Source organism: Sorex araneus, chromosome X (genome assembly GCF_027595985.1).
Source record: "Sorex araneus isolate mSorAra2 chromosome X, mSorAra2.pri, whole genome shotgun sequence".
In the NCBI taxonomy this organism is placed as follows: Eukaryota; Metazoa; Chordata; class Mammalia; order Eulipotyphla; family Soricidae; genus Sorex; species Sorex araneus.
Window position 1 is genome coordinate 234,524,801 of NC_073313.1, and position 24,989 is coordinate 234,549,789.

A 24,989-nucleotide genomic window follows, 5' to 3' on the forward strand; every position below is an offset into this window, starting at 1 on the left:
TGAAGACAGCCTGGTGTGGGGTCAGGAGATTCTGCCTGGCATTTCACCTTTAAAGATGCCTTTACACCTGCCCCTGGCAAGCATGCTTGAATGGTGGTGGGAAAATTCAAAATAATGGTGGTGGAAAGGTGTAATGGTGGTGGGATTGGTGTTGAAATATTGAATGCAATCAATTAATATGAACAACCTTATGAAATTAAAATTCTAAAAAAAGATGCCTTCAGCTTAAATGTCATGGAGAGTTCTGCCTACATTTTCCTCCATGTATCTTATGGATACGGGTCTGATATAGAGGTCTTTATTCTGAGAACTGGTTAAAGATGACTGGTTAAAGAAATTATGTTACATCTACACAATGGAATACTACACATATGTTAGAAAAAATGAAGTCATGAAATTTGCTTATAAATGGATGGACATGGAGAGTGTAATGCTGAGTGAAATAAGTCAGAAGGAGAGGGGCAGACAGAATGACTGCACTCATTTGTGGGATATAAAAAATATGATATGATAACTAACACCCAAGGACAGTAGAAACAAGGACCAGGAGGATTGGTCCACAGTTGGAAGACTGCCTCAAGGGCTGGAGGAGAGGACAGCTGGGATAGAGAAGGGACCATTATTACAATGATGGTTGGAATGAATTGCTCTGAGTGGGAGATGTGTGTTAAAAGTAGGTAAGGAACCAAACATGACAGCTCTTAGTATTTGTATTGCAAACCATAAAGCCCAAAAGGAGAGAGACAGAGAGACAAATAAGAAAAATATCTGCCATAGGGGCAGACTGGGGTAGGGGTGGTGGGGCTTGCAGGAGGGATACAGAGGATATTGGTGATGGGAAATGTACACTAGTGGAAGAATAGGAGTTGAAACATTATGTGATTGAAACCTGATCATGAAGACTTAGAACTGTATCTCACAGTGATTCAATTAAAAAATTAAAAACAAATAAATAGTAAATATATCATTACAAGAAAGAAAGAAAAGAAAAGAAAAGAAAGACAGAGAAAGAAGGAAAAAGAAAGAAAGGGAAAAGAAAGAAAGAACCTACTGTTCTGTTTTTGTATTGTTTTGTTTTGTTTTGTTTTGTTTGGCCACACCTGTTGTTCTCCTGGCTATGCCTTGGGTCTTACTCTTTACTCTTCCCTCAGGGATCATTCCTGGAGTTGGTAGGGTGAGGGGGGCAGGTTTAACAATATGGGGTACCAGGGATGGAACCCAGGTAGACCACTAAGTGTTCTACCCAATGTACTATCTTTCCACTCCCTTAAACATTGGACAGGAGGCCACTTGAAGCCTCAGTGTCAGAGGAAATCCATGACGCTGGTACCCACTGAGGCTCCTCCTGAGCCTCCTGAACTGCGGACAACAACTGTGCACAGGCATCTTGTAAGTTGTCATTCACAATCACATGGTCAAAGAACTGCCCAAACTGAGCCTCCATTTTTTGAGCCAAGTCCTCTATCTCTTGCAGATCTTCATCCTACAGGAGAAATACAAAAACATGGATCACACAAACTCAGTGTTTGAAACAGAGATAAGAACACCATTTAGTCACAGAGCTTTTTTTTTTCTTAAAGCAAGGTAATTTTCATTGAAAGTTAGAAAGATGTGAGGGGAGAGAAATAATGGAGATACACATTTAAGAAAGAGCATGAGCTTGAAAGATCAAATAAGAAAGTAAAGAAGATGAGTAAGAAAGTCATATGTTCAAGGAAGACCGCTGGCTTGAAGAGCCAGTCAAAGCTATTTTTTCAGTATAGTCGAAATGACATCTGCACTTATATGTTCATTGCAGCACTGTTTACAATAGCCAGAATCTGGAAAAAACCCGAGTGCCCTAGAACAGATGACTGGTTGAAGAAACTTTGGTACATCTATATAATGGAATACTATGCAGCTGTTAGAAAAACGGAGGTCATGAAATTTGCGTATAAGTGGATTGGCATGGAAAGTATCATGCTAAGTGAAATGAGTCAGAAAGAGAAAGACAGACATAAAAAGATTGCACTCATCTGTGGAATATAGAATAACAGAGTAGGGGACTAACACCCAAGAATAGAAGAATAGTAGAAATAAGTACCAGGAGGTTGACTCCATGGCTTGTAAGCTGGCCTCACATTCTGGGGAGAGGGCAACTCAGAGAAGGGATCACCAAGTATAATGCGGTCGGAGGCCATGCGGGGGAAGGGTGATGCGGGCTGAATGTTGTCTAAGACTGAACACAGTGGCCACTCAACACCTCTATTGCGAACCACAACACCTAATGAGAGAGAAAAAACAAAAGAAAATGCCCTGCCACAGTGGCAGGGTGGGGTGTGGGGAGATGGGATTGGGGAGGGTAGGAGGGATGTTGGGTGTACCGGTGGTGGAGAATGGGCACTGGTGAAGGGATGGGTTCTCAAACTGTGTATGGGGGAAACATGAGCACAAAAATGTATAAATCTGTAACTGTACCCTCACGGTGATTCACTAATTAAAAATAAATAAATTTTTTTTAAAAAAGCTATTTTTTCAAAATTAGTTCATCTTGGGGCAGTGGTGGAGGGTTATTGACAATGGTGATAATATAATAGCATTGCAATTATAAAGCAGCTATCTGGAAACTCAAACCACATTACCGCAATAAAAAATAACTGCAAATATTTAAGATGTTCCATATTGTAAATCTTTTAAAATATCATGTTCTACATTGAGTTTTACTGTCTTCTTCGATCAAAATTTAGCAAATTTGAGTTACAGCTCATAAACTCTGCCCCAATATATCACTTAGATTGAAGTAATCTTGTTATCTAAACACTTGAAGCTCTCATACCACATTCAATATTAAGCCAGTGATAATTTTCCAGATAAACTTAAACAAATATGACTTTTAAATTAATCTGCTTTGTTTGTTTGGGCTTGGTACAGTTTGAGGGCTACTCCTGGCAGTGCTCAAGGGACCTTGCAGTGCTGGAGATTGAACTAGGATTTTCCATAAATGTCTTAAATTCTGTACTCTCTCTCTCTCCAGAAAAAAATATTTATTTTATATCTCCCTAAAATAAACCATAATCTAATAAGAACTACACAAAAAATCTTTTCAGATATAAAATGGTCACTTTCAATTTTGTTTCATGTTGCTTCAGAATTACTTAATTCACTCATAATATTTTACTATATTCAAGCTCTCTGGTATTACGAAATGCTCATTCAGTGAAAGTCATTTAGCCCTCACTTATAGTAACACATAAAATTATTGCTGATATTTTTCTTTTTTGTTCACAGAAAAATAGTACAACTTGTTGCACATGCTCTCAAAAACAAATAGAAATGAAATCTTGTGGAAGATCGGAGAGATAGTAGAGTCGGTAAGGCACACAGCCCACTCAGGTTTGATCTCCAGCACCCCATATGGTCCCCCGAGCACTGCCAGGAGTAATTCCTGAGTGCAAAGCCAGGAGTAACCCTTGAGCACAATTGGTTGTGGTCCCCCTCCTGCCAACAACAACAACAAAAAATTCTGTGGCGGAGTTTATTTACAAAGTGACTAAATGTTGTTAATTTGCTTATATTTCCATAACATTAAGAACATAATTTGGGGCTTGGAGCAAAACATAGCAAAACAGGTAGGATAGCAAAACAGGTAGGGCATTTGCCTTGCATGTGGCCGACCCGGGTTCGATTCCCAGCATCCCATATGGTCCCCCGAGCACTGCCAGGAGTAATTCCTGAGTGCAAAGCCAGGAGTAACTCCTGAGCATTGCTTGGTGTAACCCAAAAAGAAAAAAAAAACGAAGAACATAATTTTGAGTGACTATATGACTCATACAATATATTCAAAGAAGATAAGATTCCATTGTCTCAAAGCAAACTGGAGAATCAAGCTTTTCTGTTGTGATCACTTAAAAAAAACTTGTTGATAAAAATAATAATAATTAGAGATAAAGGATGATATAAATATATCTTAATGAAATTTTGGATAATAGAAATAATAGATAATATAAATATAGAAATATATCTCATTCTAATTCTAGCAGCACATTAAAAATAGGAACAAAACAGAATTAGCGTGGTCCCTGACAAAGGATGACTCAAAAATTTGTAGAACAATCTGAATGAAACCAGCTTTGCAAGATTTTTATCATTCTATATATATTTTCAAAGTTCTATATATGTTTTCTACATATAGAAAACATCATTCTGTATATGTTTTCAAAATGTATTCCTCTGTCCCTCTCAGAGAGCCCAGCAAGCTACCTAGAGTATCCCGCCTGCATGGCAGAGCCTGGTAAACTACCCGTGGTGTATCCAATATGCCAAAAACAGTAACAACAAGTCTCACAATAGAGACGTTACTGTTGCCTGCTTAAGCAAATCAAAGAACAACGGGATGACAGTGCTACAGTGCAGTATATTTTCAAAGTTCTATATATGTTTCACAATAAAATATACCTACCACTAAGCTGTGCAGATAAAAAGTGGTTTAAGATGTTCCGTTTTGGACCTCACTCACCCTCAACTCTATGTGCAGGCTGAGTTGACTCCCTCTCCCACTTTCCCATTAAAAACCCAAAATCCAAATTGCAATAAAACGTATGTCTTTAGGTTCAATCATAGAAAAATATTCAGTTTTATGTTTTATGTGCTTTATACCACATATGTTTTTCAAAAATGATTATAATATTTTGATAAAGGTGATGGTTATTTGGATCTCACACATGTAAAAATATATTGAGCAGTACACTTAAGAGCCATCATTCCCCTTCCTAAATGTATGCTGTGATTAAAATTAATTTAATGACAATAAAACTGGGAGCAGAGAGAGTTTACAAATTAATCCCACCTGGCTGGCTCCTCTATTATATTATCAACATAATTACTATTTTTGTGTTCATTTTATTATATTTATTAATATTTTACATACAGATACCTCAGTATGGATGAAATTTGTTCAACAGATCACTTTTTTTGCTTGCTTCTGTTTTGGGGGCCACACTCAGTGATGCCAGCAGTTACTCCTGGCTCTCCTGACAGTGCCTGGGGTCCATGGGATGCTGGGGATTGAACCTGTGTTGGCTGCATGCAAGGCAAGTGCCCTACCCTCTTTACTATCTCTCCAGCTCCAACATCACTTTTTTTCTCAACAGATCACTTTTAAAGTAAATATTTTTTCATCAAAAATTTTTTTTTTTTTTTTTGCTTTTTGGGTCACACCTGGCGATGCACAGGGGTTACTCCTGGCTCTGCACTCAGGAATTACCCCTGGCCATGCTCAGGGGACCATATGGGATGCTGGGATTTGAACCCGGGTTGGCCGCGTGCAAGGCAAACGCCCTACCCGCTGTGCTATCTCTCCAGCCCCAAAATTTATTTTAAATACAAGAATCAGACTGTACATCTAGCTTAGCAAACTATGACTTGAGGGTCTATTTTTTAAATAGATCCCTCACCCCCAATTCTTTTGTTATATCTATAAATAATGACTAGTAAAAAAGATAAAAATAAGAACTTTTTTTGGTGGGGGAAATCCCATGTGAAGCTAAGGGGACTCAGGGGCCACTCCCAGCAATATGCAGCCTGGTGGCTGTTCAGTGCTAGGGTCTGTGGGTGCGGTGCTGCATAGGCCCTGTGGTGCAGGAGGCATCCAGGGTTACACCCAGAGATGCTTGGGTAGCGAGTGGTGCCAGGGATAGAGCTGGGTGGGGTCCATGCAAAGCATGCGCCCTAATCTTCAAGCCCTAGGACATTACTCTTTAGAAACAAAAGTATATTCCTTAACATGGGGATGTTGTAAAAAAAATAATAATTTTTGGCTAGGGAAATAAAAGCCTGATATATTCATCTCTTTCCTCTGTATCTTACCTTGAACTTCATATCCACAAAGTAGTCTGTAATGATCTTAGCATTTTTCCGAGATTGCTTCATACAGCTCATGTTAGATGGCTTTATAAATATGACATAAGGTTTCAGTTCATGAGTTCGAGCCATTTGAATATACTACATGAAAAAGAAATGCATATTTAAAAACAGAAGTCAGAATTTCCTAGAGTTACATGAATGCTCTCAAATTTTCTAAGACCAGGAATTAGCAATTATTGTTAGTCAGAGAATAATATCATGTGCCCCAAAGCCTTCAACTCAAAATATTTTCATAATTAACAGGGGTGTTATAGAACCAAAATTAAGTTCAAATCATGGCTCTTACTCTAATGAGCCATAACACCCTTATTAAAATTTCCAATTAAGGGACCCTCTGCGCCTAAAGATTATGATTCTAGAGACCTAATGCATTCGGGCATCCAGCACAGCTTCTTATAGCAATGCACTGGGACTGTGGACTGGGCTACAACTCCGTACTGCCGGGGGGGGGCGGATCTTTCCTCCCCACCCTGTCTTCCTGCATGGAAAATGGCGGCGGCAGCAGCATCCACATAGCAGGAGCCATCTTCTAAGACTCCTAACCCAGAGGTATACGATTTTTACACTTGGGGCTCCTAGGGAATCATGAGAAGTGGGTGTAACCGGCACGCGCTCAGCCCAGATAAATTCAGAGCTGCTGAGCGTGAAACGGATCCTCTGCGCCTAAAGACTTTGATTCCAGAGACTTCTTACAGCAATGCACTGGGACTGTGAGCTGGGCTATGCAATTTCTGGCAGAATTTTCCCTGGACTTTATGCAGAAATCCAAGACCTTGCGGACGCGACTTAACATCTATAATTGTCAGCAATGTGAAACGGTTCCCAATGTGAAACAGGTCTGACTTGGGGGGGAAACTCCAAATAATAACAGTGAGTTTTTGTTGAAATATTGAAGGTTATTAAAGTAGCAGCCACTTCTCTGGACTGTGAACTAAGCAACAGCCCCATGCCAGCCGAGAAGAGGAAATATCCCTCTTTCCTGGTTGTTTCCCATTTTCAGGGAGAAACGAGGCATGACATCCACCATACTATGAGGCGTGGGAAGGGGGATGAAGGGGGGAAAAAAGGGGAAAGGAAAAAGGAAAAAAAAAGAGTTATGTACTTGGAGCAGTGGGGCTTCATATCTCTTCATTTCCAGCAATGGAAAACTAATTATCAAATGTTTCCTTGGTAGTAGGGCTGTCTTTCTTGGGGGGAAACTCCAACAACAATAGTGAGTTTTGTGTTGAAATATGGAACGTAATCAAGGTAAAGAGAAAATGGAGTGAAATTCATTAGTTATACAGTTGAGGGTGGGGGGGCGGGGGGTATACTGGGGTTTTTGGTGGTGGAATATGGGATATGGGCACTGGTAAAGGGTTGGGTGCTTCAATATTGTATAACTGAGACATAAACCTGAGAACTTTGTAACTTTCCACATGGTGATTCAATAAAAATTAAAAAAATAAAATAAAAATAAAATTTCCAATTAAGATTCTATACAAAGTCTCATGAAATGTGAACCAAGATTCTCAAAGTAGCTCTATTCTCTTTTACACTTTCATTTATTCTTTATTATTGCTATCCCTCACATTCTATAACATTAACTGATAACCAGCTTTAACCTAAAAACTAATTTCTTGTCCCTGAATCCTCTGTAGCACGTGGAATATTTTTAAATGACTACAAAAAATACAAGCAAAAGACAAGGATCATAAAAATTGGAGGTGATATAACTTAATATGTGGTGATTTATTTGGTGATATAACTTAAATGGCAGAGAACTTGCCTAGCTTGTGTGAAGCTGTGAGTTTAATTCCTTGTCCCACATGGAACCCAGCATACCAGGTGTGGTTCTGGTGGTCCTCCAAATACTGCCAAGAAAGGCTCTGATCAGTGTGACTCCCTATTTAAAAAATTGATCATTGGGGCTGGACAGATAGGGTAACTCAAAGAGCTGAGCACATACTCTGCATGTGAGAAGCCTTCAACTCCTGGTATGACATGGTACCTTGTAGATCACCAGGAGAGGCCCCTGAGCACAAGGCAAGAAGTTGCCACTATGTGTGGCTCAATTCTCCCCACCCCAAGAAATGGGGCCTCCACATTGTATGCTCTTTTTATTTTTGGTTTGGAGGCTATACCTGGCAATGCTCAAGGCTTATTTCTGCCTCTGCGCTCAGGGATCACTCATGATAAGGCTCAGGATTAAACCAAGGCTAGCCATGTGCAATGCAAGTACCTTATGCAATGTACTATCTCTCTATCCCTGTCTGTTTTTAATCTTGCCTCAACTTTTTCTTCCCTGATCCACTCTCCCAATGATGTTGGGATAATAATTATAGATATGAAAATTGGGCATCTCACCTCCTTGGGTAAAGCCATGTTTTAAGCTCTCTACAAGAAATTTAACCTTGCTACTTTGTGATCAAGGCTGAAAAGCAAGATTCTAACTTTTCTTTTTTTATCTTTTTTGGTCACACCCAGAAATGCTCGGGGGTTACTCCTGGCTTGGCACTCAGGAGTTACTCCTGGCAGTGCTAGGGGGACCATATGGGATGCCGAAGATTTAATCTGGGTCGGCTGCATGCAAGGCAAACACCCTACCCTCTGTACTATCGCTCTGACCCTAAGATTCTAACTTTTCTACCTAAATTTTAACTTTTCTTTATGTCACCTACTCAGTTCTGATTTTGTGTCTGAGAATAAAAGACCCCTTCAAGTGCAACTAAAAGACAATTGTCCATTGGTGGTTTAGTTAAGGTCCTATCTCTTAGAAATGGTAAGCGGTCTGATTCTCAAAGACAAGCAGTATAATGTGTCAGCTACACCCTAGATTATGAACACAAAGTGGACAGCAGCAAATCACCCCTTTGGGGATATGGGAAACATCCCATACTACACACCTGAGGCTCTAAATCCAAGACACAGATCTTGCCTTCCTCAAGCACTGCTTTCACTGCATCCACACTGGTCCCATACAGGTGGCCTTTGTACTCGCCTTGCTCCAGCATCCTGCAAGGGTAGGCAAAGAACACAAGAGCCCTTTCTACAACTGTTATTAATGGTCACTGGTGATAGACTTCACAGGAAAGAGTATAAATATATAGACTTTGCTAGTACAAAACAGTAATTGTGGGTATTCAATGAAGAAAAATTTTTAGTGCTCTGAAGTATTGCAACTTGATACTGCATCCTCTCCAAAAGAGATCAATGGGTGTTCTAATTTGTCAATTTACATTTCCTCATTTAATTAACTCTTCTACATTAACTAGAGATATTACCCTCAGTAATCCTAGACAATGCATACAAGTAGGTGATGAGTCTTGAATGCAAAGGAGTTTCTGAACAATTAGCTTACCTATGACTATACATGAGATTTTCAAATGTTTCCTTTGACACATAGTGATATTCACGTCCATTAATTTCATAACTCCTTTTGGAACGAGTTGTATCTGTCAAATGGCATTAAAGTTCTTTACTTCCAATTTTTTTACTACCATTAGATTAATCTGTTCCATAAAAATTAAATGAGCACACACACCAAGGTATAAAATGCTAAGGCAAAAAAGAGGGAGGCTGAATTGGTGAAAGTAGAAGAGTTCTCATATCAAATAAACATTTACAAATAGAAGTTTATTTATAAACCTGTTAGAACTTATGTATATCAAGACAATAATAAGTTAAGTTTTAAAACAAGAGGCCTTAAACCATGAGAATACCTCTTCTAAATAAACTCTAGTGAATTATATCTGAGCTTTAACAGACAATGCAGGCCCCCAGGTGGCAATACTAGCAATATGCTATGTTTATGTAGTGCATTTCTCAAGATCTTAGTTCATCCCACTCCTAGCAAGGTAAAATTATCTATAGTTTACTGTTAAGCTTTTAAAAAAATTAATAATAGTTATTCTGTGACCATAATATTAAATAAAGCAAAGTTGAAATGAATCAGAGATAGATATTCTGCCTTCTCCTAGATCAATGTTTTCTCCTACACCAGGTTGTCTCAGATTTGAAATAATAAAAGCCCATGACATTTTGTAATCTTTTCCAGAATCATTAATTACTTAAGTGAAATGGTGATTACTTAGAGGTCTCCATAAATATTGATGGAATTTGGGTTAAACTCAACTCCTGACATGATTATTTTGATTACAGATTATTTAACTTACATAGGCCCTGAAATAGAACATATTAGTTCACTGAACATCTAAGAGGGATTCTTTGTTTACTCATTCACTTATTCACCTGATGTGTACTAGTCTATGCTACTAGATACAGTTAGATCCAAGAACACAAATGCAGTTATAACTCTGCAACCTACAAATACTATGAAGTTAGTATCCTAATCTGCATTCCAACATATTTATTCATTTTTTTTTCAAAAAAGGTGTGTCTGCACAAAAGTTCTACTCCTAGAGCCTGGCAGATATACCTGACTGCGATCCCCAGCACTACAAATCCCCAGCACTAAATATTCCTGCTGCATTCCAGCTAGCTCTTCACTAACAAAACAAATAAACAAAGGAATTTTTGGCTATGCCCCAACAAGTACCTCTACTAAAAATGTGAGAATGGCATGGTTAATATAAATATGACCCCTGGTGAGCATGACTGTGAGCCCCACAAATTCTATAGTCATTGCATGCCTGAACTATAGAGTGTGACACTGGCAAGTCCTCCAACTTAGGAAGGGTAAAGCTCAGTAGAGCACATACAAGCTTTTATGGATTTAAGAATGTATGAAAATGTATATGCATATATTTTAAAATGTCCTGGTTTTAAAAAAACAAGACTTTTAAAAGTCAAACAGATGGGTCGATATAGACCAATGGCCTGACGTGTATGCTATGGGCTGGAGCATGGGTTCAATTCTTGGTACCACATGGTCTCTGAAATACCATCAGGAGTGAGCCCTGAGTGGAAGCTGGGAGTAGCCCCAGAGCACCACTGTGTGTGACCAAAAACAAAATTCATGAGTGTCAAGAAGACAGTAAGTACTAAATGAACATTAGCTATGATTGCTAAATATTTGTCTTCCTAAAAGGTCATCTATATGATTGCTGAGAAATGTGAGAGGAGTCAACTCTTAAAAGACACCAACTACATACTAGCAACTCAATTCCCTTCATTAAAATTAGTATAGTTAGAAGTATTAAGGACTATTCTATTCTTACAATAAAAATGGCATGACATAGTTAAGAGAGATCAGTACATCTGCAGAGTCTGTTAGCAAACATAACTGCTATGAGAGAAGAATGAGACATACGTGGCACAGCACTTTGAAAGCGGTTAGGATTAAGTTCAATAAGTTGTCTTCTCAGTTCATTTACTCCAACACCAGAAGGTCCTAAATACATGAAGAATCATAAGATGTAGATAAATATCATGTGGTGAAATATTTTAGCTTTTCTATTAAATAGATGAGTGCAATTTGGGTTTTTTTTTTGGGGGGGGTGAGTTATATAGCTTTCCTTCTCACAAATTGGGACTGTGGTGGAGAATTATTGGCTTCCAAGGCCAGACAGGATTGGGCACATGGACTAGTTAAGAATTCTTGTGAATTGTCCTGGTGGCCAGTGGAGTAACCCACAGTTTCATTATTCAGAGTTAGGTAGAGAATGACAGGAGCCTGTTACCTCAGAGAATTTTATCTACAAAAAAACACTGAGAAATCTCCAGTTTTAAATCATCTCAGCTCATCTACTTTTCTTCTCCAAATTATGTTTATACCTCCCATATTTCAGAGGTTAGTCTTGGCAAGGGTAGCTTTGTGATGGGTGAAAGCTGTCAGCTTTTCTGGCAGTAGTTAAGTCAACAACTTCATGTGCAACTAGAGACAAGATAGACTTCATGGGCAGAGCACCTGTGTCAATTCCCACCTGCTTAATGGGACTGTGTTTGGTTGTCTTACCGCCCTTTCTTGCCATGCTGAAATTCTTAAACTTTGAATAAGGGGTCCTTGTATCTTTATTTTTGTTGTGCCCTATGAATAATGCAGCTGAACCTAGTCGGAAGGCCCGTTATTCTGCTCTGTGGGGATCCCAGCTACAGAACACACCCAAGACAGCAGTAAGACGTGGGTCACCACAGTTACAAAGCACGAATAGCTTTGCAGGAGATGAAGTCATAAAACCAGGACACCCCAAACCTTGCCCTGTTCTTTAAGTCCAAAATGTTTTAGATACTTTCTTAGATGGCGTGGTTACTATGTCTTGTGGGTATGTTTCTAACTCAGACCAAAAATCCAATCTGCAGAGTCTCATGAAATGGGGTGGGATGTGAAAAACAAATCTGTGATAAGAGCATCATATTAAACTTGTTAACAAATATCAAGTTAACAAATATCATGGCATACTACATTCAGGTGTAGACTATAAAAGCACGATACGATGAAGTTTCATTGATTAAACCCATACATAAAATACAAGCTTGAAGAGAAGAGGTGTTTCTGGGGGCAGAGAAATACCGGTACGGCGTGGCTGGCCAGGGTTTGATCTGGACCAAGTTATTCCTCCCAGTAACGTCAGGCATAAATCCCGAATGCAGAGCCAGGAGTAAGCCCCCCTGAGCATCGCCGGATGTGGTCCCCAAACAAACAAAAAAGTACGTCTATAACGTCCCTAAAGAGTTGACCGCTCCTCCCGGCATAGGACAATTGAATCTAAAAGGAAAACGTCGCCGTGTGGTCCCAGGGGCGGCGCTGTCTGCAGAGACTTACCCACGAGCACTATGGGGCGGAACTTGTCGGAAGGGCATCGCTGGTACCTCGCCACGTCCTCGTACGTTGCGCTGTAGGCCTGGGCGCCGCGGCGAGCCTGGCGGCGGGAAAGGCGCATGCTGCGGCGGAAGCCCGCTGCGGAAGGGAGGAACACACCGACAGTGAGCCGCTCGCCGGTGATGGGACAGATGCAGAACCCGCGTCTGTTCGCAGCGAGAAAACTGAAAGCAACAGGAAAGAAATGAGGCGGACAAAGTCGTTATCTCCAAGTTGCTTCCAGCGCCTTGTGTCAAGTGTGGGCGTCGGTGCGGACAATTAGCATGATCCCATTTCTTCATGAGCCCATTTTGTCATGCAGTTTGTATTTTAAGGAGGAGAGAAGGTTAAGAAGAGCCCACCAAGGGGTGTGGCAGAGGGCTGGGGGCGGGGAGAGCTCCTTCAAGTGGACACAGTCAGTGTCTCAGCAAAGCTGACCCGGAGCAAGTGTCCAAGTTAAGCAATGCGGCCAGGTAAGGAGGCATCCACCGCTAAGAACAATCCAGGCGAGGGAACAGTCGCTGCAAAGGTGCAGAGGAAGAAGAGTGCCCGTGTGCTGAAGGAGGGCAAGGAAAGGAGGCCTGGATAGCTGTGGGTTAGCGCTCAGTAGGGAGTGTGGTAAGCAATGGAGCTGAAGAAAAAGCCAAGGAGGTCACAGGAAGGCCTAGGTCAAATGTTGGATTGTGGTCCCAGGGGACTGGAGACTGGTCACAGGAAGGTCAAGAGACAGGCGTGACATGATTGGATTTCTGTTTCTGAAGAGGGTTGGCAGGATGAAAATTATGGGGATAGGTAACGCAGACTCAGGTGAGAGCATCTAGGCCACTGCAGTGTTCCAACGCCAGGGGAAATCGCAGATGTTTATACTCACATTTTTCAGTGGTTGCCCACAACTTTGTGATCAGTGGCAGAGTTGGACATCTTCACTGTGATATTAGATCCCTATTGAAATTGCCCCCCTGAATCATGGGTTTTTGTGCTGTATTTAAAACTGTTCCCATGTCCTCTTAGAAGATAGTATTCTGGAGCAATAGCACAGCGGTTGGGCTTTCGCATTTTACGTCGCCAACCCGTGTTCGATTCCTCCTCTTGGAGAGCCCGGCAAGCTACCGAGAGTATGGAGCCCGCATGGCAGAGCCTAGCAAGCTACCCGTGCGTATTGGATATGCCAAAAACAGTAACAGTAAGTCTCTCAACGAGAGACGTTACTGGTGCCCGCTCAAACAAATCGACGAGCAATGGGATGACAGTGATTATTATTATTATCATTTACTGTCATCATCATTGTCATCCCGTTGCTTACCGATTCACTCGAGCAGGCCACCAGTAGTGTCTCCAGTGTGAGACTTGTTACTGTTTTTGGCATATTGAATACGCCACGGCTAGCTTGCCAGGCTCTGCTGTGTGGGCAGAATACTCTCAGTAGCTTGCCAGGCTCTCCAAGAGGGGTGGAGGAATTGAACCCAGGTCGGCCACATGCAAGGCAAACTCCTTACCCGCTGTGTTATGGCTCCGACCCCATTATTATTATTATTATTATTATTATTATTATGTTTGTTAAATAAGAATTACCCAGTGGAATGAAATTAATTAAAATAAATGATCAAAACATCAGCATATGGGCTTGAAAAATAAAAGGAACTAGAACAAGGAATATGTTTGGAAATGTCCATCAATAGATAGCATCAAGCTAGCATGAATAGAATGTAGAAAGTACAAAAACCTACCTCATAATCATCACCTACCAACAAAGAGCTTCTGACCATTGCCCACAAATTCCTCCTTGTCTGGAACAGAGAATAGCAGGAACAAAACAAGTGGAGGAGAAAAGTTACTTAAAATGAATGTGTGAAATTACCATCAGATTTTCAAGTGACACTATTTCAAAATGGAGGACAGTGTGCCTGAATTTAGTCTTGAGCAGCTTGTTGAAGAATGATCTAAGTACTCTATTACATGCTCCCTATGGAGATGTTCTGCAGAGTGTTAATAACACGCAAAGTCTATTCTGTCCTGTGTGTTGAAAACACAATGCTATTTCAGGTTTGTCTAAAGTTATAGGACAGATTATAGGGCAGATATTGCATTAGAGAAAAGACATAAAATATTGGGCATGTTTTTTAAACATGCCCTAAGAAACCTGATTATAAGACAGAAATAGGTATGTGAACTTTGGTTAGCTTATGGAATCAATTAACATGTACAAACTTTTTAACCATTTAAAAAAACACATTTTAAAATATATAAAACATAAAATATCAATTCCATCTTCTGAAAAGAAAAGTTCACATGCTGGATTATATCAATAGTTTAAAAGGAAATATTTATTTAGGATATGATAATAAAGCTTAATTTACTTTGAGTTCAAATTTTCTGTATAGTTGAATATTTTATCATTGATTTTTATCTACAAATTATATATCATGTCATAAACATAATCCTGTCAAGTATTCATTATGAGAAACTAAAAAGATCTTAAACAGCTCTATGGGACTCCCTCTGGAAATAAAAGGAAACAATTACCTTCAGAGAGTTCCTCTGGATATGGATAAAATGAGAAAACAGACATGAAAAAGTAAGTCATTGAGAAGATCAAGTGAGTCATTAATTGAAGACAATTGACAAAAGTTCTATTACTCTTATCCAAAGGTGTGCCTTGGCTCAGGGAAACTGCCTTCATTAAAATAGAGGCAACTGTTGAGACAATTACAGACAGGAAGGAAATAAGGAAAAACAAGATACTTGGAATTGAGTGAATAATGTTAAACTGTCCCAAAAGAGTTAAAATCTTATTTGATATCTAATTTGTTACTAATGAGATTGTACTTTTGAGATACTTGATAATACCACACATCATCAACAATAATATATATGTTTTTTTAAAAGAAGTCTGTGAACTACCTCACTTCTCAGCATTTGTAATATTAGTAGAGAGCAGTCAGAATATGTAGAATAAATTATTCAGGAATTTCAAGTAAAGTCTTTATCCTATTCAAGTGTCTTTCTCTCCTTAATGACTATATTCTAAACTTCTGAGCTTTTCATACCACAACTTGTAAAAACCTCTCTCATGGTTGTATACTAAAGAATTGTGCATTTACTGGTGGTGGAATTGGTGTTGAAATATTGAAAGCAATAAATCATAAACACCTTTATAAAAATAAATTAAAAAGAATTGTGCACATATTCTTATGATGGGTACTGACAGCAGGCACTGAAGGAGGACACTATTCTTGGTTCTTACCAATTAAAAACAAATAATACCCAAAATCAACTTGATGACCTAAAAAAAAAGTCCATACAGAGTCTCAAACTACTCCTCATGAAAAACACCAATGAAGGGGCTGGAGCGATAGCACAGCGGGTAGGGCGTTTGCCTTGCACGCGGCCGACCCGGGTTCGATTCCCAGCATCCCATATGGTCCCCTGAGCACCGCCAGGGGTAATTCCTAAGTGCAGAGCCAGGAGTGACCCCTGTGCATAGCCGGGTGTGACCCAAAAAGCAAAAAAAAAAAAAAAGAAAAGAAAAGAAAAACACCAATGAAGGTAAAGTTTACAATATCTCACTGTTTATGTACTTAAAAGATTATTTTATTATATCCCTTAAACACATGTTAAATTCAACTAAAGATGTATAACAGATATTTTAAAGACCCCAATACTCATTTTTACTTACCAGATTCAAATGTTTCTTCATCTGTAATTTCCCATGGCAGCAAAAAACCCAAAATGTCATTACATTACTACCCATTTCACATCAATATCTTAACAGTCTTAGTCTTTGACCTGTTCATCTGAATCTTACACAATCTTTAAACCATTTTTCACTGAACAGGCTGGGTTCATGGTCTGTATGCCGGAGACCCAGGTTGGATCCCTAGCACTGCATGGTCTCCTGAGCACTACTAGGAGTGACACCTGAGAATAACACTCCAGTTCCACTGGGCATGTCAGTGTGGTTGAGGACACAGTACTATTTCAGGTTTGTTTAAAGTTATAAGACAGATTATACTACAGATATTGAGTCAGAGTGAAAATATAAAATACTGGGTATGCTTTTGAAACATGCCCCAAGAAACCTTAAAAATAAAATTTTAAAAAATAAACGAGGGGCTGGAGCGATAGCACAGCAGGTAGGGTGTTTGCCTTGCACGCGGCCGACCCGGGTTTGATTCCCAGCATCTCATATGGTCCCCTGAGCACCGCCAGGAATAATTCCTGAGTGCAGAGCCAGGAGTGACCCCTGTGCATCACCAGGTGTGACCCAAAAAAGAAAAAAAGTAAACGAAACCCCCACCTTTCCCCTAAATCAAGGTGAAATCGGCATATATAAGCTGTATAGCATTAAGCAGATTAGCCATGATGAAAGACTGGGAAGAAACAATGGAATGTTGCAGGAAATTTCTGCCAATGGCCAGTTGTGGCATAACTTTACTACAGGAGGACTTTCATTCATTGGCAGGACACATCCAGTCTAAAGACTCAGGATCTTAGAAGCAAGGGGAATGCTTGACTGTGCAAGTGTTTCTGCTGGATAAGCTTATATAGGTGACTGGGAAATATTTGACACATACCAACTTTCTCATCCTGTGAAACGGTTAGCATTTTTAATAGGCATTAAAGATTAAGAAACTAGAATTTATAGAGTAGATGGAATGTAACATTTCTAATGCAAATATAACGTTACTAATGTGATTGCTGAGCCATTGTTAGTTCTGCCACTCAATCTGAAAGTCTCCTGCCAATATATAAATTAAATAAATATAAAAATAGAAACAGAAGTCTTCCCGGGTTTTTATTTTTTTATATTTGACATCTCAGTGTTTTTAGTATTCCACAAAAAGCACATAGTTTCCAGTTGGTCCACCTGAGTGTTGCTAAAACTAATACCTGACATTAACTCAGAATATCTGAGATCCTTTCCAGACTTGTTATCTAGAGCACTTTCAGGAAAGTTAGTTTGAAGCCTGAGAACAACCCACAGATGTGCTTCCCTTTCATGTGTCAGAACCATGGAAAAAGTATGTGGGGGATGGGATTGGGGTTGGGTGGGGGAGTGGCTGTGCTACCCCGGCCCACTCTGCAACAGATAATCTGTAACCAAGAATAAATCTGCTACCAGGAGTAAATCTATCACAAGGAAATGTTACCTGCTTCCACACATTTCTCATCAATTTTCATGTCATCTTCTATAAACAAGCACAACAAAAGGACAAATAGCACTTAAAATATGTTAATAACAAAAATATCCTATACTTAGAAAAGTAGACTACATTATAATAATATTACTCTTACAACTCTTACTCACTTGAAGAGGTGAAAAAGGGATAATGTGCATCAAAATGTTTGAAATGAAAGACTATCTAACACAAAATGATTTTGTAAACTGCAAAACACAGAATTTAATCTTTAAATGTTTTCCAAATGTAATGAGGATAAGTAATAACCCTTACCAGATTAAATACTACATGGGAAGCTCAAGGATATATAGCAAGTGCTCAAGAAATGAAAATTATATTTACTTTTAACTGAGGTATATATGAGAAAAAAATACCTAACTTTAAAATTCATTCAACCAAGCCACAGTGATAGTACAGTGGGTAAAGTGCTTGTCATGTACCAGACCAACTTAGGTTCCATCTCTGATACCCACTGTGGGTTCTTCAAACTCCACCAGGAGTGATCCCTGAATGCATAACAAGGAGTATGCTCTTAACATTACCAGGTGTGGCCCCAAACCAAAAATTAATTAATTAACTAATTAATTAATTAACCATTCAGCCTAATAGCCAAAACCCTTTGCAACTTAACCCAAGTTTGAGGGCTATTGTCCACTTCTCTACTTCACAGTACCTTAGACTCAGCACTAGCACTTCCTCTGTGCCACTGCTTCACCTGCCCTCTTTGCCTGTAATACTTCGAGGTTCATGTCAAACCCCCAACAATATAAACATTCCTGCCAAATCTACCCCCCCACCCCCATGTAATATTTCTTTTGACTTTGAATTTTTCTGCCATTGCACAATACTCTACCTTGTGATATAATTTTTAGGTGTTTGTTTTATTCAGCCTCCAAGATAGGTCTTGACAGCAGGAACTCTTAATAAATTTTATATACTTCACAGAGCTTAGTATAGTATCTTCCATGTATTAGGTACATGGTAAATGATTTATTAAATTGAACACAAATTTTCTTTTAACATGAAAATAGATTTCTTGAATATAAATTTTGAAAACAATTTTTTTTCTTTCAGCACCTGCCTTCTTGTACCTCACACAGGGCCCATCTCTTCCCAGGTAACTGAAAAATAGTACTTCAACAGGTCTTACACATTTTCACAAAGTGAAAAGCTATGACATTATAAAGTAATATAATGAATTTAATAGTACCTCTCCAAAGATCATGTCTTTAATGTTTTAAGGAAAAATACAATATTAAAATTTTATGGGAAAGTGCTGTTTTTATAGACATAGGAGAACAGAGACTTAGCAGACTATTTTAACTCTGTCATTCAATCCCTGTATTCATTTAGAGATTATTTCTTAGATGAGTAATTTTAATAGACAACTTGTTATGTCCTCAAATACAACTACTGTGAAAGGTAAACAAACCCCAGAGGTCACCTGTTTACAAAGGCTGGGGCAAATCTCCAGTAGCACCCTGTGTTTCATGAGTCTAAAAGAGCCCCTGCCGGCAGTCACGCCCTTGACCCACCCTCGGCGCCATCTTGCCACAATCCACAGAGAAGCGGCAGGCATTTTGGTGAGCAACACGGCCTGGACAATGCTCCGGACCCGAATCAGGGCCAGCAACACCGGGGGGCCGGAAGGAGGAGGTGCCGCCAGCATGCCTTCTCCAGATGGAGCCCTGGCGACACTGAGCAGCAACTAACACGGCTCCGGGATTCGGGACTGGGACACATCCGACCTTTTCTAAAACCTGAAAACATACAATCTTTTAATGGAAAACTAACTATCAAATGCCTCCTTATTAGGGTTATCTTGTTTGGGGGTATAACTGCCACAACAATAGTGCGTTTTGTGTTGAAATATGGAACATAATCAAGGTGAAGAGAAAATGAAGTGAAATTCATCAGTTATACAGTTGGGGTGGGGGGTGGGGGGTATACCGGGGATTTTGGTGGTGGAATATGGGCACTGGTGAAGGGATGGTGTTTGAATATGGTATAACTGAGACATAAACCTGAGAACTCTGTAACTTTCAACATGGTGATAAAATTTAAAAAAATAAAAATAAATATATATATATAAAAAAATTTAGAAAATGTCAAAAGAACAAGAACTCAAAATTTAATCATAAATATTACACTTAAAAATAGTAACTATTAAAACTGAAATAAAAATCTTAAAAAATAAAATAAAATAAAAGAGCCCCTAATTTACTTCCTCCAAATCCACAGTTCCTCAGTAGCAGCTAGAGTGTTATGGATTGATTTATGTCCAACTTCCTCCCCAGTTTTACATGTTGATAATAGCCCCCACTAGGGCTATGTTCACTCTTGTTGGTGAGCACAAAGGAAGTAGGTAGTGGTCTGTGGTTTCTTGCAATCCAAGCCAACTGAGGCTTTGAGCTTTTTGCCCACTAAGACCCCAAGACCAGAGACCCAGATTTAAGCTCCTTCCCCTTATACAATCAGAGAAGAAATGTGGGTGGGGCTAAGATGGCTGCTTTTCCCTCCATACATTAGCAATTTGCTTTCTTGTGTGTGTGTGTGTGTGTGTGTGTGTGTGTGTGTGTGTGTGTAAGAGAGAGAGGGAGACGGATGCAAAGACAGAGACAGACAGAGGGGCAAAGAGACAAAGAGAGAGATCATAAAAAGTTGTGGTGTCTGGGCATGGGGATGGGTAGTAAGTAGAGATGCCATTTGGCACCTCCCACCTTCAGAGCCAGAAGCTTCAATCAGACAACATTGCTCACCACCTCTGATGCTATTCTTCCCTTCTCCAAATTTCAGTCTTTCCATCATACAATGTAACAAGTCTTGGGCCAGAGAATTAGTACAGTGGGTAGGGCACTTGCTTTGCGCCTGGCCAACCAGGGTTTGATCCCCAGCATCACATATGGGTCTCTCAGCCCTGTCCAGAGCAATCCTCAAGCCCTGAGCACTGACAGATGTAATCCAAAGTAAATAGGAAGTAGCAGCACAGCCTTACAGGGCTGTTGTAGATACTATGTAATGCATTGAATATAATAAGACTTGATAAATTTCACAACTTTTATTGCATTCTTACCAAGCAGTGAGCTGCAAATAAATGTCACCTCTTTCATTCTTCTCAGTATTAGAATAATTAATCTGTGTTTACAATCTTTTGACTTTAGAAAAAATAAACTAGGGTTATTGTGACTTGTACTTTTCTAGGTACATAGGAAAAAATCCAATAAATAGCTGAAACAAGTTAAGAAAAACACAATAGGACAGGGAGAAGGCACAAGAATCAGAAGGGATCCTAACTGGATCTCTGGTACCATACCCCTACCCCTACCTCATGATTCCCCCACCCCCATCACCATATCTTACCTTCTTCCATAGACATCGCTAGGTATAGGCAAATGATTGAAATGGAAGAAAGAAAGAGAAACATAAAATTATGCTAGTTTCTCAGATAAATTTACAAATAAGCAAGGAGGCAAATTCACAATAATACATATTCTGACCTTATTGTCTAAAAATTCAGTGGCAACTTGTTTTTATTTAAAATTGCTCTGTGGCTATCCTATCGAAATGAATGTATTTATAAGCTTTGTTGGAAATGAGGTTCTATTTGCTCTGGTGAATCGAAGTCCCTATTACTTAGGGAGCTCTAAAAGGGTTGTGGCTCTAAGTTAATGCACTTAGTTGTGTATATTTAAGGAAATCAAATAGCTGGACTGGAAGAAAGGGAAGGAAGAGAGTACTAGCAATTATAAGTGCATCTTTGATAAAAAGCCTTCTTAAGAGCCATTTGCAAATTTTTCTCTCTTGATTGATAAATTGCCTCTACTTCATGGCTCAGAAATATGCTCAAGATGTATTCTAGTGATAACATTTAAACAGAACATAGAGAGAATTATGTTTATTGCTGCAACATCAATAGCAATCACAAAGAAATGGCCTTATGGTTCAATAAACATCCTGGATCAATCAGAAACATACCCGGGGTGGTAACCTTTCAAGTCAGTGATTCCAATCTTGCATTCCAGAACTTGGAAATAGGTGAAAATAATGATAGGAGCTGAAAACTACTTTCAAGCAGACTTTTCAAACAGACTAACAGAAATCACATGGAGGCTACCCACAGAAATTAAATGTCAACCATAATTGGGAATTTCATTCACATTTCTGTGGACCTTTAAAAAATGGAAAATTAATTTTAAAAAATTTAGTCTAGTTTGGTAAATTTTTGAAACATGAGACTAATAACTAAAGTATCACTATGAAGATTTATCATGAAAAATATTTCTGATAAAACTTTTGAAATGATAGAAAGGGGGGCCAGGGGAGTCAGGCACTTGCATTGCACACAACTAACCCTGGTTTGATCTCCAATACTGCATAAAATCCCCTGAGCACTTCCAGGAGGGAAGTGGACAGAGCCAGAAGTAGCTCTGAACCACTGGATGTGGCCTCGCAATAAAAATATAAAAGGGGATACAGAATGATAGTACAGCAGGTGGGGTGTTTGCCTTGCACCCAGTTTCTATCCCTGGCATTCTACCTGTTTCCCCAAGCACCGTCAGCAGCAATTCCCAAGCTCAAAGTCAGGAGTAACCTCTGAGCATCTCAGAATGTGGCCAAAACACACACACACACACATATGCACACGCACACACACGCACACACATGCACACACTGGAGAATTGCAGCTGGTACTGTCACCTTGTGATTGGGGAAGATGTGATCAAATAGTGTCAGTGGGAAGAGAGTTTCTGGTTTTAAAATTACTCTAGAGCTACTTTTTTAATAAAAAAGAAAAAAACTTTTGGTGTTGAAAAATGAGAAATAATGACTGAGAACTAGTAAAGGCAAATCTGCAACACCAATGGATACTGTACCTGCACAACCTCCTCTCCAGCCCCTTTTCCTCTTCCTCTCTTGGCCCTTCTTTAATCTACATCCAAAGCTTGTTTGAGGGTCAGTTTCTAAAGGGCCTGACTCTTGCAGTTCCAGCTGGACTCTACTAGGCTACCGTTCCCTTCACTTGCCACCATGGATCCCTTTGCCATCCATGCCTTCACTTCCTCTAAATCACAGTCCAGCAAACAAATTACATTTATCAAGTAGCAATACAGTCCCATGTTTCCTCATCAAACACCATTAGCTAGAGTTCCTGGACACTGTGACACATAACCCCCAACCAGAACCTGCATAAAGGTGTGTATGTGGGGGGGAGGGTAGGTATGCAAACTTGCTTGCTGAAGTATGTGTAATGTATTCATACATGGATCAATATATGTAATGTGTGCTGTGCATGTATGATTTAGACATCTCCAAGGGCCTCACACTGGTTAGTGGGTCACTGAAGCTGTCGCCCCCATGAAAGCATTTGCATCTTCAGAATCTGGATACCTTCAAATTCAAAGGCATGAATGGCTGTGGAGTTCATTTGTGTGGTCAGGACGTTCGCCACAAGGGAAGGGAGAACCCCCACCTGCACCCACCAGTCCCTATGCTGCGCAGGCTGGGTTTGAGGTGTCTGTGCACACACTCACTTATAGGTGAATTGTGGTGGGTGTTAGGCTGGTACGGCTGAGACCACCAGAACTCCCGTTGCTTCCTGTGCAAATAGAAACACACTGTCAGAGGAACAAAGAAAGTGGAGTTGGTGCCAGAGATCCAGGGCAGAAAATACCCTAGAATTCTGCTGTCTCTCCCCAAATGAAAAAGAGAGCCTTTCGCAAACACTGTTGGATGTGTTCTTCACATTCACAACCCTTCTTCTCATTGTTTTTCCTGCTTCAAAAGATCTTTCAGGAGCAACACTGACTCAGGAAAAAAACCTGCCCCATGACCCTGAGTTCACATACCACTGGTATCCGGACCATGGCCCATGGCCTCTTGGCCCTGGCACTCTAGCCTGCTTAGCAGGTCTCATTAGGTTGCTCAAGTGCCCTGGTTTCCCTCTCAAGCTATGGATGCAGTCCGATGTCCTGAATTTCCATTCCTCCAACTGCTCCTTTTTGTGTGCTCACTAAACAGACCCATCCTTGCTGTGTGCTCTGTACAGAGCCCTCCCCACCTTCTTATCAGAGGAACCAGAGGACTCATCTCTGTGGGGCCTTATTTCTGCCTTTAGGCTCCCCAGCCACTGACTCTAGCTCCTGCAAGACTGTCCCAGGCCCTTCTTCTCTTGCTACCCTCATGGAACTTGCCCTCCAGGACTCCCGTAGCCTTTAGCTAAACCTTTCTGATTCTAGCTCTTCTTAGTGACCCAGCTTCACCTCATGCTCCTACTGAATCCCAGTCTCTGTGAATTCAGCACTCCACCACCACCACCACCACCACCACCACTACCACCACCACCACCACCATCTTTTACTCCCAGTGGGCAGCTAGAAATGGTGCAGCTCTGATTTCCCTCATTCTAGCATTGTAGTTTATTTCCAGCTGTCCTGCCAACTACACTGGCCAGAATGTGAGAACAGGGCCTATCAACTGTGTTTACAGAAGCAGGCTCTTGTTAGCTGTCTAGGCTACCACAAACAGGGCCTTCATTCCACTGGGCCTGGAGCTGGGGTCTGAGTCAGTGCTTCTCACAGCCATCTGCATAACATCCTCCCTTTTCCCTGGAGGCCCCAGCTTTTAACATCATTTACCCACACCCTGCTTACTCCATATAACTCTCCAGCTTTTAACATCAATCTGTCATACTCCCCAGCAATGTTGTTAGGCACATAAATCCCTTGTCTAACATCCTGCCTCCTGGCTCTTCATCTTCTCCAGAGGCCCTTCCCCTCGTTCTACCCCAGGCTCCTGCTCCTCATAGCTGAGACCTCTCAGAATAATAACTGCAAGTTCTCCACTACCTTAGTTTCCAGCATTTCTTTCTTCCAACAGCACTTCCTAATCCAAACTTGGTCATCTGTTGATCCCCAATAGGGACATAAAACTCATTGATTTTTGCCTCCTTCCACTAACTCTTACCCCTCTCATCTCTCTTCTTTAACAATTTAAACATCATGGTTCCTCATGATTTGGCCTTCTCATGGTTTACTATTAATTCCAACTCCCTGATGAATTTGAATCAACCCCTTCTAACCATAGGGAACTGTCTCTTCTATCTTTCAAATGGGTTATTCCCATTTCACCAAAAAGTTATCTCATATCACTTCACTTTTGCACACTAGAAA

The 24,989-nt window shown here is 40.2% G+C and overlaps 1 protein-coding gene across 1 annotated transcript in view; it reads right to left on the reverse strand.

Moving 5' to 3' along the window:
- Window positions 1–1,267: 1,267 nt before the first annotated feature.
- Window positions 1,268–24,989, reverse strand: part of MPP4 (MAGUK p55 scaffold protein 4) — a 40,764-nt gene continuing 17,042 nt past the window's right edge. The window contains exons 10-21 of the mRNA XM_004601413.2: window positions 23,352–23,416; window positions 21,181–21,198; window positions 17,791–17,829; window positions 16,317–16,337; window positions 15,164–15,178; window positions 14,386–14,427; window positions 12,605–12,739; window positions 11,153–11,233; window positions 9,242–9,335; window positions 8,787–8,895; window positions 5,845–5,979; window positions 1,268–1,483 (exon numbers count right to left, since the gene is read on the reverse strand). Of these exons, the coding sequence (XP_004601470.2) occupies window positions 1,268–1,483; window positions 5,845–5,979; window positions 8,787–8,895; window positions 9,242–9,335; window positions 11,153–11,233; window positions 12,605–12,739; window positions 14,386–14,427; window positions 15,164–15,178; window positions 16,317–16,337; window positions 17,791–17,829; window positions 21,181–21,198; window positions 23,352–23,416 (970 nt within the window). The remainder of the gene's footprint in view (window positions 1,484–5,844; window positions 5,980–8,786; window positions 8,896–9,241; window positions 9,336–11,152; window positions 11,234–12,604; window positions 12,740–14,385; window positions 14,428–15,163; window positions 15,179–16,316; window positions 16,338–17,790; window positions 17,830–21,180; window positions 21,199–23,351; window positions 23,417–24,989) is intronic.